Source organism: Symphodus melops (assembly GCF_947650265.1).
Source record: "Symphodus melops genome assembly, chromosome: 20".
NCBI classification, from domain to species: domain Eukaryota; kingdom Metazoa; phylum Chordata; class Actinopteri; order Labriformes; family Labridae; genus Symphodus; species Symphodus melops.
In genome coordinates, this window is record NC_136710.1 from 3533566 (window position 1) to 3552223 (window position 18658).

General features: G+C 45.1%; 1 protein-coding gene and 2 long non-coding RNA genes across 3 annotated transcripts; 1 reads left to right on the plus strand and 2 right to left on the minus strand.

Moving 5' to 3' along the window:
• The first annotated feature begins 247 nt into the window (after positions 1 to 247).
• LOC306841719 lies at positions 248 to 1562 on the plus strand. The gene is made up of 2 exons (XR_013781572.1): positions 248 to 297; positions 927 to 1562. It is a non-coding gene; the product is annotated as an uncharacterized lncRNA (long non-coding RNA).
• A 3269-nt stretch (positions 1563 to 4831) lies between these two features.
• On the minus strand, positions 4832 to 5463 carry LOC306841745. Its single transcript, XR_013781576.1, has 3 exons — positions 5387 to 5463; positions 5277 to 5303; positions 4832 to 4912 (listed from the first exon to the last, which is right to left on the minus strand). It is a non-coding gene; the product is annotated as an uncharacterized lncRNA (long non-coding RNA).
• Positions 5464 to 13665: 8202 nt separating this feature from the next.
• LOC306841737 (uncharacterized protein) lies at positions 13666 to 17229 on the minus strand. The gene is made up of 4 exons (XM_079371699.1): positions 17149 to 17229; positions 15353 to 15504; positions 14850 to 15031; positions 13666 to 14580 (listed from the first exon to the last, which is right to left on the minus strand). Exons 2-4 carry the CDS (start codon positions 15498 to 15500, stop codon positions 13795 to 13797), a joined length of 1116 nt encoding a protein of 371 aa, XP_079227825.1. The 5' UTR covers positions 15501 to 15504; positions 17149 to 17229; the 3' UTR covers positions 13666 to 13794.
• Positions 17230 to 18658: the final 1429 nt, after the last annotated feature.

The window sequence follows — 18658 nt, forward strand, 5'->3', positions numbered from 1 at the left end:
GTTTCCTGGACTTTTGGAGTTTCGGTGTGCAGAGTTTCCCTCCGGCAGCCACGGTAGGCGACCCGGTGGACGCGGCGACGGCTTCCAGTTTGCTGTTACTGAGTGCTTCGTCCCTGGCTGTACGTGAAAGCTCCTCGGATCCCCAAAGACGTGGTTTTTCTCCTCTCCAACGCCTGCCACTCTCCTGCACTTCTCCCCGTGGACTTCCGTCACTCATGCCCGGACTGTTTCTGTGGAGCTGAACTGTCTACAAAACAGTGATCACAAACATTGGAAACGCCTACAACGCAGCCACAGGTAACACTCACCTGCTTTTGCACCTTACACATATTGACTTCTAAGGAGACTTAATCCAAAGTGATCAACAATGTGTTTAAGACTTTTGTTAAAAGATAAATGTGCAATGTGTTTGGCGGTTAGCGTCAGCCATGACGACGTCACGTTTTCGAAGAGGGCGGCGAGGCCAGCAGCTGGACAGGATAGTCCCCGATGGAGTCTAGACATTGGAGAAGTGTGCAAGAGTGGACTTTGAAGTTCACAAACTCTTTCTAGAAGGAACAGAGGTTACTGGGGTTGAGGAGAGCCACTGAACGAAAAATGATCTTTAAAATATGACACCAGAAGGATGATTGGTCGGTAGAGGTCATGGCAGAATCTGGTTGGTTAATCATTGAAGGGTAAACACCTTCAAGGGAGACAGAGGGAGAGTCATTGTTAAATGAAGAACAATGAATGAACTTGTGAGAGAATACAACAAGTCTTCCTTCTTGAATTTATGCTGAGCTCCTCCAGAGAGGACAGAGAATTTACAATTGGATTATGTTGAAGTTCTGCAGGACAAGTAAGACGATGCTCTGTGTTTGTGTTCATAGATCGGAGCTTTATGTCCAACCATGAAAGGCTCTAACTTCTCATCATCTCCACAGGTATCTTCACTGCACCTGTTGCAGGCGTTTATTACTTCACATTCTTTTTCCACGCTGGAAAGACAAATCAGGCGTTTCTGGTGCTCTACAAGAACTCCGAGCTGATAGTCTCGACCATCGATTACTCCACGGAGACTGACACCGCTGATAATGGAGGAAACGCGGCGTTTCTTCAGCTCCAGCAAGGAGACCAGGTGTACGTGAAGCTGATTATGAATTCACATGTTTGGGGAAACAACCATATTACAACTTTTAGTGGTTTTTTGGCCACACAAATGTGAGATTCAATGTTTTTTTTACTGTAATGTTGGATAAAGAGTTTCTTTTATTTTGAAGGAACTTCCAGTTTAATGAAGATTGCAATGTCAACTTGACCACAAGAGAAACAAAAACGTGCCATGGATTATTCTTTAATCACTTTTTATTTAATTCTTTATGCGACAAAGCTTGACATAGAAAGATACAGAGGAAGTTTTGTTTCATAAAATGTCTCAAAATGAGGGAACAATCTGGATAGAGTGAGTTGAAGAAGCATGAGCACACACAGACATGAATGAATAACATGAATTGACCTTTTCATCTCCACAAATCACGTCTACTCTAAGTACGAACATTAAAGTTTTCATATAGATGTTATATTCCTGTGTCGAATGATTCACTTTAAAAAGTAACACAACAGAGTGGCTACAATTCTTTAAAGGTTACATGTTATGCAAAATACACTTAACCACGTTCTAACACTGATATATGGTGCAAGAAAAAGCCCAAGCTACCCAAGCCATTCTAATTATATATATATATATTTATTTTTTTTATATATATCTAATGTTGAGGTGTTTTTTTTCGTCATTGGATAACACAGCTGAAGAGTGAAAGGAAATGTCGGGAGGAGAGAGCGGGGTATGACATGCAGTAAAGAGCCGAGGTCGGATTCAAACCCACGGCTGCTGTGTAACATAACCGCTGGGCTACGGGCGATCCACGCGAGCCCTTCTAGAGGGGCGTTGCAAAGCAAATTAAGAAAGAAAGCCTCTCAGCTTGTTACAACAAAGCCAATTATAGTTTATTTTAACACAAGTCCCGCCCCCAACAAGGCCAATTATAGTTAATGATATGGGCGTGGCAACTGGGTGGCCAATCACTCAGAGTACAAGAGGGGGGAGGTCAACCCTGGCCACCCCTCAGTGGAAGCACCACTGACAGAGAGAGCAATATAACTTTGGTTTGCGTGGTTTGAATTGTCATTATTGAATTAATCTTGGTCATTTTGGGGGAAATCTTATTTAATTCTGTTGACCGTCTTCGGGTGATTCTTTGTTTAGGTCACCTCAGAGTAGAATCTGTTTGAATGTTGTGAACTGAAGAGGAGATATCTAACCTGCAATGCCTTACATCTGGAAACCTTGGTTTAATGCTGAGGGCTGCAGCTTCTTGCTGTGTTATCTGGCTGTTGGTTTCTGTACATCTCAAAATGCACAGGAAGGCAACGATTATTCACTTTATCACAAGCTACAATCACAAGACTGGTTTTTTTTGGGACATTTGTAATTGTGCAGTCCCTTGTGTTGACGCTGACTTCATAGAACGGCATTTTGGAGCTACTGATGCACAAGTTATTCTGGACGTTCTTCAGGGGTTTCCCAGAGCCATTACAGATCTGCACCAGACTTTCCCTCATTTCAAATATGTTCAAAAACTGAGGAAGGTCAATAAGGTGTCACGAGGATTTTATTAACATTGAATAATCACTCAGTTTATCTTTATATAGTTAAAAATCATCACTTAAGCCAGGGGTGTCAAACTCCAGTCCTGGAGGGCCGGCTTCCTCAGACTGTTAGACGTCTCCCTGCTCGGACGCAGCTGAATCCAATGAGTGACTCATTATCAGACTTCTGCAGAGCTTGATGACAACACATTGGTTTAAAACAGGTGTGTTAGAGCAAGGAGACATCTAAAAGTCTGAGGAAGCCGGCCCTCGAGGACAGGAGTTTGACACCTGTGACTTAAGCCATCAGGAACACTCGTGGGAGTGGAGCTGGAAAAAAAAAAAATGTGACAGACAACAGCGCCCACCCGCTGCAATCCACTCTGGAGTCTGACCAAAGCACAGTCAGCTGTAGACTGAGACCACCAAGAGCAATGCACCACACCACAGTAGGTATTTTTTACTTCTAGCCATGATACAGTGTACATCCTTAACTTTATGCAGATGGGGGGAAAAAAAGTACTGTAACTTTCATATATATATATATATATATATATATATATTTAGCATGTGCAATGTTTGTTAGCATGTGCAGTGTTAGTTAGCATGTGCAATGTTTGATAGCATGTACAGTGTTTGTTAGCATGTGCAGTGCTTGTTAGCATGTGAGTTGGCATTATCTGTTATTAAACTTGTCATACCTTGATTTATTTATATATATATATATATATATATATATATATATATATATATATATTTTTTTTTTTTTTTTTTTTTTGGAAAGATTTCTTTAAATTCAACTCTTATCATTTAACACTTTGTTCTACATTTAATGTTGTTGTATTGTTTCCCATATCTGATGTTTGTTGTGATATCGAAGCACTCTGACACCAGAATTTAATGTCTTTGTTCTTTAAATCTTAGCTTGACAACTTTCGCCCGTGCTTCGGGTAAACTCTGTGTCACTTCTTTGTACTTCTTTGACAAGTGATGCAATTCAAACCACCTTGTGATTGCCCCATGAACTCACTGAAATCTTGATCTCAGTCATCGTGACGAATGGAGTTGTCAGTTAGTTTAAAAACATATTGACACACAAATGATGAAACAGATGAATATGCACAAAGTAAAAAAAAAAGAGAAGTTGATAGAGTTAACAGAAATATATTTAATAGTAAAATGTACAAAAACAAACAGAGACCCGTTTCAGATGATTTGTAGACTGGTTGGTCTACTTACAGTAACAGAAAGTACACTTCTTTTTGGTTATTTGATACATTTTAGCATCATGTCAGCAACCTCACACATGTGAAAATATATATTACATCAAACTAAAAATAGAATTTAAATAACCTTGCCAGTGTATAAACAGGAATTAAATGATTTAAAAATACACCATTTAAACAAGGACGGTTTAGAAAAACACCCCAGACGACCAGGACAGAAAAATGTTCATTATAAGTGATTAAAACAATGTCAGGAAATATAATGCCACTGCAAAATCCTATTCTAAACCCATATTTATACATTTCTATGGAGGTTGTATATGACTATATATTATTCAATGGAAAATACCTTGATATCAATCTCGAATTAAAATCATGATTAAACGTGAGAATACATGTTTGAGTAAGAATTTAAGAAAAAATTTAGGATTTTTTTTTTATAAGCAGAGCCGTTCTCAGCCTCTGTCTATTTCAAACCGAGTGAAGAACACAGGCGGCTTACGAGACGTACTCCGACTAATTCACGGCAGAGATAATGAGAGGAGTGGAGTTTTTGTGGTTTTGTTTAAGATGTGGACTAAAATAAGGCCTAATCTCACCGTTAAACAAACACCCAGTGAACGAGTAGATGTGAGATTTCGCAATCACATCGTAAAAGGACACGAGACCTTGCTCGTAATCCACAAACACTCCCACCTTCTGAGGTTTCTCTGTGAGGGCGAGGCTGGCAGGGGGAGTTGACATTGCTGCGTACTTCTCATCTTCATAATGTACAGTAACCCAGTAACCATTATCTGGGCTCAGGAAAAGTTTCCCCTTGCGGTTTGCGTCCCCTCTTGCTACACCCAGATCCCAACCGGACTTGTTTTTGACGTCCACCTCCCAGTAGGACTTCCCAGAGGTGAACCTGTTGAGCCCCATTACACTGCCGAACATGTCAAACCTCTTCCAAGAGGAAGGAACTCCCTGATCCTTTCCTCCGTCACTCACTTTCTTCCCATCAGGGGAAAGCTTGAGGAATGAATGAGCAGTGGCCGGGTCCAGCTTCACATCCACTGCAGATTTACAACAGGAAGAGATTTGTGAGAACAAAGTGGAAACTTCGGAATAACAAGAAAAGGCTCCTATGATTCACGAAGTATATCTTTAAACTGAGAGCACAACATTTGCATTGTTCTTGTCCTTGAATAAAACCTTTTTCACATTGGATTGAATTCAAGAGACGTAATTTTTAACTGGTATGGAAATATCTAAAAAAAAGACAACTCCATAAAACCCAGGGAGAACATCCCTCTAACTGCAGTAAACTGATTCTTCTCACCAGTCTCACAGAGTTAAGAAAGTAAGCACCCTCACAACGACTGACAGCATTTTCTTGCCTACAAAGTTTCTTGTTAGAGCTGATTTTGAGTCACACACCTGCAAACTTGGAAGTCCTCTTGAGTTCTGTTGAACGAGAGTTGATATTGAAACGGGTGATAATGAATTCAATGCAGACTTCATTGTGATTAGATACCGAAGCTACTCACCAGTAGAGGAGAGTTCCTCTAGTTTCTTCTGAATGTTTTTGATCATGTTTGAGGTTGTAGTTGTGAGTGTACCAAAGAAGAATGAAGTGTCGACAGTCACAGTTTTCCAAGAGTCGTCAAGGTCAGAAAGAGGAAAGATCTGTGATCAAGGAGGGAAAACATGTTAAATTAAATGGGAAGAACCTGGGTAGAAGCTGGATCAAACATATGAAGACTTGCTTAAGTTTTAAGGGGGTCAAATCTCAAAAACTTTGATTTCAGATCCTCTGGGCTCACCTGCAAGTCTTGGTTCTGGTCCAGCTCCTCAATGGCCTCTTTGAGTTTGTCAGTTTCCTTTTCCAGTTTTTTGACAAGGTCTTGTGTTTCCTTCTTCACTCTGTGTCTCCTGAACCAAACACTGAATACATTAGTCTTCATAAAGTATACTGTACAATCAATGCGTTCTGTACTTTTTAAGCATTCCTGTTTCTTATTCAGAACCGAGACATGACCGACCTCTCCTCCAGAGGTTGTAGGGCTTTGCGCCAAGCCTCCTCTACATCTTTCATCACACCCGAGAAGACATTGTTGATCTCCAGCCATTCAGTATCCAAGCCGACCTGAGCAGAATAACAAGCTTTATATATACAGTGTATTACATCAGTCCAAGAACAATCTAGATTCAACAAATTGGCCTACCTTGCATTCCTTTGACGATGATTTAACTTCGTCCATCTTTTGTTCTATCATCTCAATTTTTAGAAGTAAATCTGCCCTGATCCTGTCATGCCTTTCCTTAAAAGAAAAACACATTTGCACAGATTGTAATGATTTTTATGATCTAAAACTATGTCAGCCCTGTGTTTGACAGGCCAGCAGTCCAGGGTGTACCCTGTTTCTCGTCCAATGAAAGCTGGGAGCGACTACAAAGTTTCCTCCCACAGTTTGCTGCTGCCATGGTAACTTCAGACACACAAAGTTGAAATTGGCTTGTGGCTCTGCTCGCACTGTGTGAATGTGTGCAGTCGTACGACGGACCGTGCCAGAAAATCTTCTCTCAGGCAGCTGATTGGTCCGTGATTGGCCCTTGTGGCCACTGTACACAGCACGATCAGCAGTGATAATTTTCTATTTTGCTGGACCATATCGCTAGTTTTGGATTAGTTTGGTACCTTTGCTAGTTGTCGTTCCTTCCTCTCTCTCTCTGTGTCTTTCTGCTGTGTTTGGGCCCAAAGACTCATTTTCTGCAGCTGAGGGAAGTGCAAAAACATATTTCATTTGTAAAACAGAATTTGTTCTTCAGCAAGACATTAAAGTTATGGAGAATGTGCGGTACCTGTGTTGCACCAGTGCAGAATTGAAGGGTTCGACGAGCTCTGGTTGTGGGATCAAAAACCGGTGGTGGAGTTTGAAACGCTGCAAATAAAGACAAAGCCTTCCGTCAAACTTCACTCCTTTGTGTGTATATGAACATTTTGGACTTGTGAAGCATACACGGTTGGTTTGTCGCCTCCGTTAGGACCTCTGCAGCTGCAGGACTTGCTGGTGTGCTGAATGTCAGTGGCTCCGGACTTGCTGGCGTGTCGGAGGTCATTGGCGCTGGATTTGCTGGCATGCCGACGGTCAGAGGCGCCAGATTTGCAGGCGTGCCGAAGGTCAGTGGCGTCGGATTTGCTGGCGTGCCGAAGGTCATTGGCGCCGGATTTGCTGGCTTGCCGAAGGTCAGAGGCGCCGGATTTGCTGGCTTGCCGAATGTCATTGGCGCCGGACTTGCTGGCTTGCCGAATGTCATTGGCGCCGGACTTGCTGGCTTGCCGAATGTCATTGGCGCCGGATTTGCTGGCTTGCCGAATGTCAGAGGCGCTGGATTTGCTGGCTTGCCGAAGGTCATTGCCGCCGGATTTGCTGGCTTGCCAAAGGCCAGTGGCGCCGGATTTGCTGGCGTGCCGGGGGTCAGTGGCGCTGGATTTGCTGGCTTGCCGAAGGTCATTGCCGCCGGATTTGCTGGCTTGCCAAAGGCCAGTGGCGCCGGATTTGCTGGCGTACCGGGGGTCAGTGGCGCTGGATTTGCTGGCTTGCCGAAGGTCATTGGCGCTGGATTTGCTGGCGTGCCGACGGTCATGGGCGCTGGATTTGCCGGCTTGCCGAAGGTCATTGGCGCTGGATTTGCCGGCTTGCCGAAGGTCATTGGCGCTGGATTTGCTGGTGTGCAGAAGGTCAGAGGCGCTGGATTTGCTGGCGTGCCGGGGGTCAGTGGCGCTGGATTTGCCGGCTTGCCAAAGGTCATTGGCGCTGGATTTGCTGGTGTGCAGAAGGTCAGAGGCGCTGGATTTGCTGGCGTGCCGGGGGTCAGTGGCGCTGGATTTGCCGGCTTGCCAAAGGTCATTGGCGCTGGATTTGCTGGCGTGCCGGGGGTCAGAGGCGCTGGATTTGCTGGCGTGCCGGGGGTCATTGGCGCTGGATTTGCTGGCGTGCCGGGGGTCATTGGCGCTGGATTTGCTGGCTTGCCGAAGGTCAGTGGCGCCGGATTTGCTGGTGTGCAGAAGGTCAGAGGCACCGGATTTGCTGGCTTGCCGAAGGCCAGTGGCGCCGGATTTGCTGGCGTGCTGAAGGTCAGAGGCGCTGGATTTGCTGGCTTGCCGAAGGTCATTGCCGCCGGATTTGCTGGCTTGCCAAAGGCCAGTGGCGCCGGATTTGCTGGCGTGCCGGGGGTCAGTGGCGCTGGATTTGCTGGCTTGCCGAAGGTCATTGCCGCCGGATTTGCTGGCTTGCCAAAGGCCAGTGGCGCCGGATTTGCTGGCGTGCCGGGGGTCAGTGGCGTTGGATTTGCTGGCTTGCCGAATGTCATTGGCGCTGGATTTGCTGGCGTGCCGACGGTCATGGGCGCTGGATTTGCCGGCTTGCCGAAGGTCATTGGCGCTGGATTTGCCGGCTTGCCGAAGGTCATTGGCGCTGGATTTGCTGGTGTGCAGAAGGTCAGAGGCGCTGGATTTGCTGGCGTGCCGGGGGTCAGTGGCGCTGGATTTGCCGGCTTGCCAAAGGTCATTGGCGCTGGATTTGCTGGCGTGCCGGGGGTCAGAGGCACTGGATTTGCTGGCGTGCCGGGGGTCATTGGCGCTGGATTTGCTGGCGTGCCGGGGGTCATTGGCGCTGGATTTGCTGGCTTGCCGAAGGTCATTGGTGCCGGATTTGCTGGCTTGCAGAAGGCCAGTGGTGCTGGATTTGCTGGCTTGCCGACGGTCATGGGCGCTGGATTTGCTGGCGTGCCGACGGTCATGGGCGCTGGATTTGCTGGTGTGCAGAAGGTCAGAGGCGCTGGATTTGCTGGCGTGCCGGGGGTCAGTGGCGCTAGATTTGCCGGCTTGCCAAAGGTCATTGGCGCTTGTTTTGCTGGCGTGCCGACGGTCAGAGGCGCCGGATTTGCTGCCGTGCTGAATGTCAGTGGCTCCGGACTTGCTGGCGTGTCGGAGGTCATTGGCGCTGGATTTGCTGGCGTGCCGGGGGTCAGTGGCGCTGGATTTGCTGGCGTGCCGGGGGTCATTGGCGCTGGATTTGCTGGCGTGCCGGGGGTCATTGGCGCTGGATTTGCTGGCTTGCCGAAGTTCATTGGTGCCGGATTTGCTGGCTTGCTGAAGGTCAGAGGCGCCGGATTTGCTGGTGTGCAGAAGGTCAGTGGCGCCAGATTTGCTGGCGTGCTGAATGTCAGTGGCTCCGGACTTGCTGGCGTGTCGGAGGTCATTGGCGCTGGATTTGCTGGCTTGCCGAAGGTCATTGGCGCTGGATTTGCTGGCGTGCCGACGGTCATGGGCGCTGGATTTGCTGGCTTGCCGAATGTCATTGGCGCCGGACTTGCTGGCTTGCCGAAGGTCATTGGCGCTGGATTTGCTGGCGTGCCGGGGGTCAGTGGCGCTGGATTTGCCAGCTTGCCGAAGGTCATTGGCGCTGGATTTGCTGGCGTGCCGACGGTAAGAGGCGCTGGATTTGCTGGCGTGCCGATGGTAAGAGGCGCCGGATTTGCTGGCGTGCTGAATGTCAGTGGCTCCGGACTTGCTGGCGTGTCGGAGGTCAGAGGCGCTGGATTTGCTGGCGTGCCGGGGGTCAGTGACGCTGGATTTGCTGGCGTGCCGGGGGTCATTGGCGCTGGATTTCCTGGCGTGCCGGGGGTCATTGCCGCTGGATTTGCTGGCGTGCCGAAGGTCAGTTGTGCCAGATTTGTTGGCTTGCAGAGAGTCAGTGGTGCTGGATTTGCTGGCGTGCCGAAGAACATTGTTGCTGGATTTGTTGGCGTGCCAAGATTCGGTGGCGCTGGATTTGCTGGTGTGCGGAAGGCCAATGCCGCTCGATTTGTTGACGTGCCGAGGGTCAGTGGCGTTGGATTTGCTGGCGTGTCGAGGGTCAGTGATATTGTGAAAAGCTGTTGAAGGGAAGAGCAGGATTAATGGATTCATAATGCTGCTACCACGCCTTCTTTGGCTAAATTTACTTCCACTTCTGTTACGCTGTATTCCGTCATATAACACGAGACATTTCGCTGTATCGATATTTTGTCCAGTCCTTCATAGTCAATATGATCTGATTTTACTTACTGCTCTGTTGACTGGAGTGCTGGCGATTGGTCCGCTTTCCCAAGAATCAGGTGTGAACCACTGACCAGGCTCGGCAAAAGAGGATACAAGGTCCTCTGCTATTTTGATTGGAGGTCCTAAGAAAGTCAATTGGGGGACACGACTGTTAAATCGAAATTGTTCACACTCAGGGATCCTCATCCCCTTCGGCGTGCATCCATTCTTCCTCTGGTGAGTCCTCAGGCCCTGATAGGTCGTGATTTTGGACCAGCCACAGCTGCAAACCTGGAAGCTCATGTCGGACATCTTTGATTATCTGTGGAAGGTAAATGCATGTTTTCAATCAGTAAGCCAATATAAAACTGTGTTGTTACAATTTATTTTGATGTAATGTTTGCATTTGCAGTCCCCTTTAAGTCATTGAATTATTTTATAACTGACTGTGTTGTCTCCAGTAAGCCTGAAAACAACTAGGGATTTGTCGCCATCTAGTGGTACTGACAATGTCTTACAGTCGGACACACAAAGAGAAAAAATGACAGAAAGTTATATAACAGCCAAGATGCAGCTGGAAAAGAAAAACATGTAGCAGTCCAAATATGAGGAAGCACTGTGCTCTTATTGATGTCAGTACAGCGATCATGCCGCTCTCTCAGAACTCTCTGTTTTAGGGTGTGTGTCTCTTTTATTTAAAACACCCATGGTGTGTTTGCTGTCTTTCAAACACACCCTGAGTCCTGCATTGTATTTGAATTACTCCCTCTTACCCTCAGGCGTGTTTCCTATTGCCACATTTGAATGGTGTGTGTGTGTGTGTGTGTGTGTGTGTGTGTGTGTGTGTGTGTGTGTGTGTGTGTGTGTGTGTGTGTGTGTGTGTGTGTGTGTGTGTGTGTGTGTGTGTGTGTGTGTGTGTGTGTGGCAGCCTACACAGGGATGTGATTCAATCAATCAGGAAGAAGAGTCTAAAGTTTTGACACAACGCATAACAAGTGTCATCCCAAGAAATTTTACAAAAAGAAAAAAGGTTTCAGCAAAACTTACAGTGACAAGAAAAAAAATTCAAAGCATTGGCAAATCCAGGCTCATGGCGAAACAACCATCTACCGAAACTGCACCAGGCGGATTGCCAAGGGGAAGGTCTTTTTCCCCCTTTACTTTGGCACTCTGTAACTTGTTTTAAAAACCTGCAGTGATTCAGGTAACAGCTGGCTGTGTAGACTAGATTAACTAATTGTTGCTTTAGATTTTGGAAACTTGAGCTGACTATTCTTGTGTTTTTTTTTTTCTAAACTGTATTTATCCTTGTGGGGCAAATTCGACCACAGGAGTAGTAAACTGCATACAGGGGAGCGATTCAGGGTTAAGTGTCTTGCCCAAGGACACATCGAGCATGTTTCTCGCAGGAGCTGGGGATCAGACCCTCGACCTTCCAGTTGAGAGACGATGACTCTACCCACTGAGCATCATGTCAAAATCAGGTAATTTAAGATAACAGTGAGACACATGGGAGAGAATGGTATAAACTTTCAGTCTGGGGTGTGAAATGTTCTGACATCTGTACAAAGATACTGTTCAAACTCTAACACTAACCTAAGCTCATAGTTTCAAGTCATTAATTCAAATTCCTTTTCTCAACAACCTAACCTGTAACTGACTTTTTAAATGAAATGATTCTTGGTTGTAAGTTATTTTAAATTAAAAACACATCACATAAAAATGCTAAAACATCACTCTCTAGCAGCTTACCTTGTCCTCTGTCACCTCGATGCTCCTCTCTGTGATCTGACTGTCATTTCCTATTTGGCCCTTTATCCATGCACTATGAAAAGTTTTAGTTTCGTTTCAGCTTAAACAATCAGGAGGTTTGTCTTTCATTGGCTGCAAACATCCACGCCTCGCTGCAAAGCTTGCAGTATGCTGGCACTCTTACACAACACTCATCTGTAACACTGTTGAACAGCTGCAAAAGAAAGAGGCGGCAGACCAACCCGTTTGGATTGTTTAAAGTGCAGGATCGAGTTTAATACGACAAGAAGTGAATTTAATAGAAGATAAACTTTTGAACTGTCATGGAACAGTTTCACCAAAGTATTTGTTTCAATTAGAGAATGATAATGATCCATTAAATGTCAAACTTTAAAGTACAAGACTATGTCTACAGAAGCACATGCAGAATAAATAGGGGGGGGGGGGGGGGGGGGGGCATAAAAGGAAGGTATCTATGGCATAAAAAAAATCCTACAAAAACACAGGTGTCGAAAATTGATTTACCAAACGCAAATACAACACATAAATACAATAATACTAAAAAAGCTTAAGTTTATAAAGTACCATTAAAGGTCACATATACAACATACACTTTACCATGTTTTTATAATTCTAATATGTTTCCTGGGCGGTCCACAAACCCCCTAAACATGATTAGATATGAATAAAAATAATGATTGAAGGATAAAGCTTGAAATGAATACAAATAATAACCTAGCTTGAAAATAATATCCTTTTAAGCCAAACAATAGGTTTAAATCTAAAAAGGGATTGATAAACTAAATCACTTGAACAAAAGGGAAGAATATTTCATTTTGTTCCTTAAAGTGATATTGAAATCTTATGTCAACTGTATGTCATCTGTCTTTTCTGTATTTAACTAAATCTAATAAGCCGGCAATTTAACTTGTTTTCTGGTCTGTGGTTATTAATGCACTGTACATCAATCACTGCTCTAGTAGTCGAACCTAATATTGGTCCTAGCATGCTGTAACTACTCCAGAAGGGTTACATCTGCACAGTCCTTCAGGTGTCTGGAGCTGATGCCATCAGGACCTGTGGTCTTCCTCGCCTTGATCTTTCTCAGCTGACTTCTCACCTGATCAGCTGTAATGGAGAGGCCGTTGGTGGAGGAGGAGGGGAGGGTTGTTGATGGGGGTGACAGGGTGCTCAGGGTTCTTGATGGGGATGACAGGGTGCTCAGGGTTGTTGATGGGGGTGACAGGGTGCTCAGGGTTGTTGATGGGGTGACAGGGTGCTCAGGGTTGTTGATGGGGGTGATATGGTGCTCAGGGTTGTTGATGGGGTGACAGGGTGCTCAGGGTTGTTGATGGGGGTGACAGGGTGCTCAGGGTTGTTGATGGGGGTGATAGGGTGCTCAGGGTTGTTGATGGGGGTGACAGGGTGCTCAGGGTTGTTAATGGGGGTGACAGGGTGCTCAGGGTTGTTGATGGGGGTGACAGGGTGCTCAGGGTTGTTGATGGGGGTGACAGGGTGCTCAGGGTTGTTGATGGGGGTGACAGGGTGCTCAGGGTTGTTGATGGGGGTGACAGGGTGCTCAGGGTTGTTGATGGGGGTGATATGGTGCTCAGGGTTGTTGATGGGGGTGACAGGGTGCTCAGGGTTGTTGATGGGGGTGATAGGGTGCTCAGGGTTGTTGATGGGGGTGACAGGGTGCTCAGGGTTGTTGATGGGGGTGACAGGGTGCTCAGGGTTGTTGATGGGGGTGACAGGGTGCTCAGGGTTGTTGATGGGGGTGACAGGGTGCTCAGGGTTGTTGATGGGGGTGACAGGGTGCTCAGGGTTGTTGATGGGGGTGACAGGGTGCTCAGGGTTGTTGATGGGGGTGATAGGGTGCTCAGGGTTGTTGATGGGGGTGACAGGGTGCTCAGGGTTGTTGATGGGGGTGACAGGGTGCTCAGGGTTGTTGATGGGGGTGACAGGGTGCTCAGGGTTGTTGATGGGGGTGACAGGGTGCTCAGGGTTGTTGATGGGGGTGACAGGGTGCTCAGAGTTGTTGATGGGGGTGACAGGGTGCTCAGGGTTGTTGATGGGGGTGACAGGGTGCTCAGGGTTGTTGATGGGGGTGACAGGGTGCTAAGGGTTTTGCCCACTCCCTGTCTCCTTCCTCAGGGCCCCTCCTATGACCTCCTGTGACTTGAGATGTTGTTCAGGCCTAGTTGTGGGGGGTATGTAAATGGGCTGCAGTCTCACCAGGTTGTAGTCAGCGCGCCCCAGTGCGGGGAGGGGTGATGATTTGTATGCATCCTTGGTGTTTGCATACAGTAAGTCCAAAGTTTTGTTTTTCCTGGTGGGGCAGTCAACATACTGAGTGAAGGTCGGGAGAGTGGCAGACAGGGAAGCATGACTAAAGTCTCCTGAGATAAGAATAAGAGACTGGGGGTGCGATGTCTGTTGCTGAGACACCACACTGCGGATGAGTTTACAGGCTGCAGCAGCTTTAGCCGAGGGGGGGATGTAAACAATCACAGCAATAACGTCAGAAAACTCCTTCAGCAGGTTGTTTGGCCGCATGCTTACAGCCAACAGCTCCACATCCTTAGTGCAGCGCTGTTCTTTGACGGTGATGTGCTCAAGGTTACACCATCTCTCATTCACAAACATCACTATTCCCCCGCCTCTCTTCTTACCACCGTCCCTTAGGCTCCGGTCCAATCTGACAAGGTGAAAGCCGTCCAAAGTTACGCGCGTGTCCAGAATGGATTCATCCAGCCATGTCTCTGTGAACATCATCATGCTGCACTCGCGGTATTCCCTCTGAAGCTGGGTGAGCGCCCTCAGCTCTTCCATCTTCTTACGGAGAGATTGTACGTTCCCCATAATTAAAGACGGCACGCATGGTTCGTACTGTCTTTCCTTTTCCTTGTCCGGAAAAAAACAAAACGTTGAGATTATCAAAATAAACTTAAAAACAATAACAAGGGGGACGGAGCTAACGTAACAAGCTGCCACCCAGAGCGGCGCCGGAAACAATTTATTATTTATTCATTTCATTCTGAACCAAAATGGTGGACAAACCAAAACAGAGGTTAACATCCCATGAGCACAATTACAAGCATTGCTATCAATGTTACCCCTCTAACTGTTTGATTGGCTGATTGCCCCAAAAATCTGTATTTTGTAATTCCTACCTCGTTCCTGAAAGTCCCTCTCTTCGGGTGGTTTGCTTCCCACTGAGTCTTCCAGAAGTGTTGGTCACTCAGTGGAATCTTCAGTCCCTTTGGAGTGCATCCTTTTTCCCCCTGGTGAGTCCTCAGGCCATGGTTAGTGGTCCACTTGGTCCACCCACAGAAACAAACCTGCTGGCTCTCGTCTTAATGAGGGTATTGGAGAGGTGTCATTAAACAAATCTAATTTAAAAGAATTTGACACCAAATCTGATGTGCCGCCCCAGAATCCTGAATCCTGTATTTCGACTGTGTTAAGAGACAGTGCTTGTAGCTTTCTTTGCCTTTCAATGTGGCACATTCTGTGTATTTTACATTTGAGTAGCATAAATAGGAGTATTTTCAAATTGTGACTATTGATCAAACATAGCCTGTACTGTGACAATCAAAATACAACTGTGATATCTATCAACAGCCTTAGTTTGGCAGTGAATCAGTGCAACCAGATATCTTATTATGAAACTCACTATCCTCAATTGAGTTGCCGACATCACGCCTGGAGTCCTCCTCAAGCGAGTGGTCCCCTTCACTGTCATCCAGTTCATCTTCACTTTCAGTGCCCCTGGGTGTGCATTCTTTGCTCCTCGGCTGAGTCCTCTGCCCATGGGAAGACATTTTCCTGTATGAAACATTTCACAACATTGTGTGATAATCAGTGTGACTCTGTATGTCTTGAGATGTATTGACATCTCAGTTAGGATATGATCAACTCTGTTTTAACTTGGTGCAGCTTTCTCCTTGGTCCTGAAAGGATATCAACCCTGATAGGGTTGGAGTGTTACTATGACAACTGTCAATACTTTCATCAGAAGAATTTAAAAGCATACCGGTGTAAACTATTACAATATGTGATGATGTATTTGAAGTATTAAAAGAAGTACTGATAGTGCATTTAAACGTTATCATTATCATTACGTGCTGCTTTACAGAAGATCTGTCCATGATTAAGAAATCCATCCATATGAGAATCACACTACAGGGCTAATAACTCAATATATTGCTGTATATTATTACTGAGCCAAAAAGAGGTAATGTCAGTCAAGTCACGGACTTGATGACTTTGGACTCGACTTGACAAAATCGTGAAAGGTTTTACTGTGTTATTATTTTAGGTCCCTTTGATTTCTGCGAAGCATAAAACCCTGACAGAATCACAGAGTTTGACACTGAAAATATAATCAACAGTGCTGAGAATATTATGGGATTTGCTGCAACATGGGTGCGATTTAAAAAAAAAAAAAATTTAAAACCAACGCTTTTCAAATCAAGAGTTTTTTTGTGAATATGGTGACTTTTGCGCGAGTTTGGTAAACCTGCAGCTTCAGCTTCACACGCGCGCACACACACCAGAGCGCCAGCCATCACGCGTACCTACTAACTCCATGATCTATATGGACTTTAATAGCTACAATGTGTGCATGGTAAGGACAGAGTCTTTATGTTCAGGAACATACATAAACAGGTCAGACAGTCATTTAAACTTTTCTCCATTCACTTTCACCGTGTCTGCGTTTATCAGCAATTAGCACCTTAAAAACAGCTGACTCATGTTATCAGCCTGCTGCAGACTGGGAGCGCATGCACACACTGATAAAAAAGAGGAGTAAGGTTGGCACGGGCACTACTAAGTTAAAAAAGGCCAGCAAAAATATATATTTAATAATTTTCTGACCTGATCTAAAATGATCCAAATCAGTGATCTGATTGAGTGGAACACATTGTTCAACACAGAATTCAGGACTCGAAATTCAAAGGTTAGGACCTTTGGGACTTGACTTGAGACTTACTTGTGACTTGCAAACCATTGACTTTGTCCCACCTCTGCAACTTAGTACAACATACAAAAAAAGTATAGCACCTCTTGCCTGCTGCAAAGACTTTTTCTTGTAATGTAGAAGGGTAAGGCAATTTAGAAAGTAGGCATAGGTCCACTATGATATCACACACCCCGGACACACTATGTTCACCCCTCTGCCCTCGCGGAAGCCAACCGGGTGCTGTACGACGAGACTATTTTTTTTCTGTTTATTTTCAATGGGTAGAAAGCGTCTTCTTCTATGAGCACACTTGACCTTTTCAGTGCGGCCGCTCCGAGTCGGTGTCAACAGAATGTTTTCATTAAGACATCTCTTTGTCCAGCGCACAAACGCTCAGCAGAGCTTCAGTCCTTGAAACTTGCTATTACTATTTTCTAAAAGTGTATTCTCTAATTCTGCTCAGTGTCACTTTCATTTTGATTTCATTCTTATCCATTTGTGCCTACCTTGTGGGTTTCCGCAGTTGTTTGTTCCTCCTTGTTCTTACACCTGCTCGTTTTTGTAATTTCTCACTTACCCAGCTTCGTTTTGAAGGGAAATGATGCAAGGAGAGTAGAGGAGTCACATATAAGTAGCCACACCCCTTGGCTTTAACTCTTCCCAGCTATGCCATGCTGACTCATCATTTAAATGCTATCATTATCATTACATGTTGGATGAAGATTAAAGTTATAGATCTTTTTTTGAAAAAACTTTTACAAAATAAAATTGACAGAGTTTCAAACAAACAAAGAGCAGCCACACATACAAACACCAAAATAAAATAAAAAAACACTAAAGCAATTAAAAGACAAATGAGAAATATAAACAGCAAAGATAAGCTGCATATTAATGCTATCGATGTTTCAGGTTTGGCTGATTCAAACTGCTTTACAGAAGATCTGTCCATGATTAAGAAATCCATCCATATGAGAATCACACTACAGGGCTAATAACTCAATATATTGCTGTATATTATTACTGTGCCAAAAAGAGGTAATGTCAGTCAAGTCACGGATTTGATGACTTTGGACTCGACTTGACAAAATCGTGAATGACTTGCAACTCGACTTGGACATCAATGACTCGTGACTTCACTTGGACTTGAGCCTAATGACTCGACAATACTTGAGGTTTTACTGTGTTATTATTTTAGGTCCCTTTGATTTCTGCGATGCATAAAACACTGACGGAATCACAGAGTTTGACACTGAAAATATAATCAACAGTGCTGAGAATATTATGGGATTTGCTGCAACATGGGTGCGATTTTTTATTTTTTTTTAAAAACCAACGCTTTTCAAATCAAGAGTTTTTTTGTGAATATGGTGACTTTTCTCCATTCACTTTCACCGTGTCTGCGTTTATCAGCAATTAGCACCTTAAAAACAGCTGACTCATGTTATCAGCCTGCTGCAGACTGGGAGCGCATGCACACACTGATAAAAAAGAGGGGTAAGGTTGGCACGGGCACTACTAAGTTAAAAAAGGCCAGCAAAAATATATATTTAATACTTTTCTGACCTGATCTAAAATGATCCAAATCAGTGATCTGATTGAGTGGAACACATTGTTCAACACAGAATTCAGGACTCGAAATTCAAAGGTTAGGACCTTTGGGACTTGACTTGAGACTTACTTGTGACTTGCAAACCATTGACTTTGTCCCACCTCTGCAACTTAGTACAACATACAAAAAAAGTATAGCACCTCTTGCCTGCTGCAAAGACTTTTTCTTGTAATGTAGAAGGGTAAGGCAATTTAGAAAGTAGGCATAGGTCCACTATGATATCACACACCCCGGACACACTATGTTCACCCCTCTGCCCTCGGGGAAGCCAACCGGGTGCTGTACGACGAGACTATTTTTTTTCTGTTTATTTTCAATGGGTAGAAAGCGTCTTCTTCTATGAGCACACTTGACCTTTTCAGTACAATCTGTGCATGGTAAGGACCGAGTCTTGATGTTCAGGAACA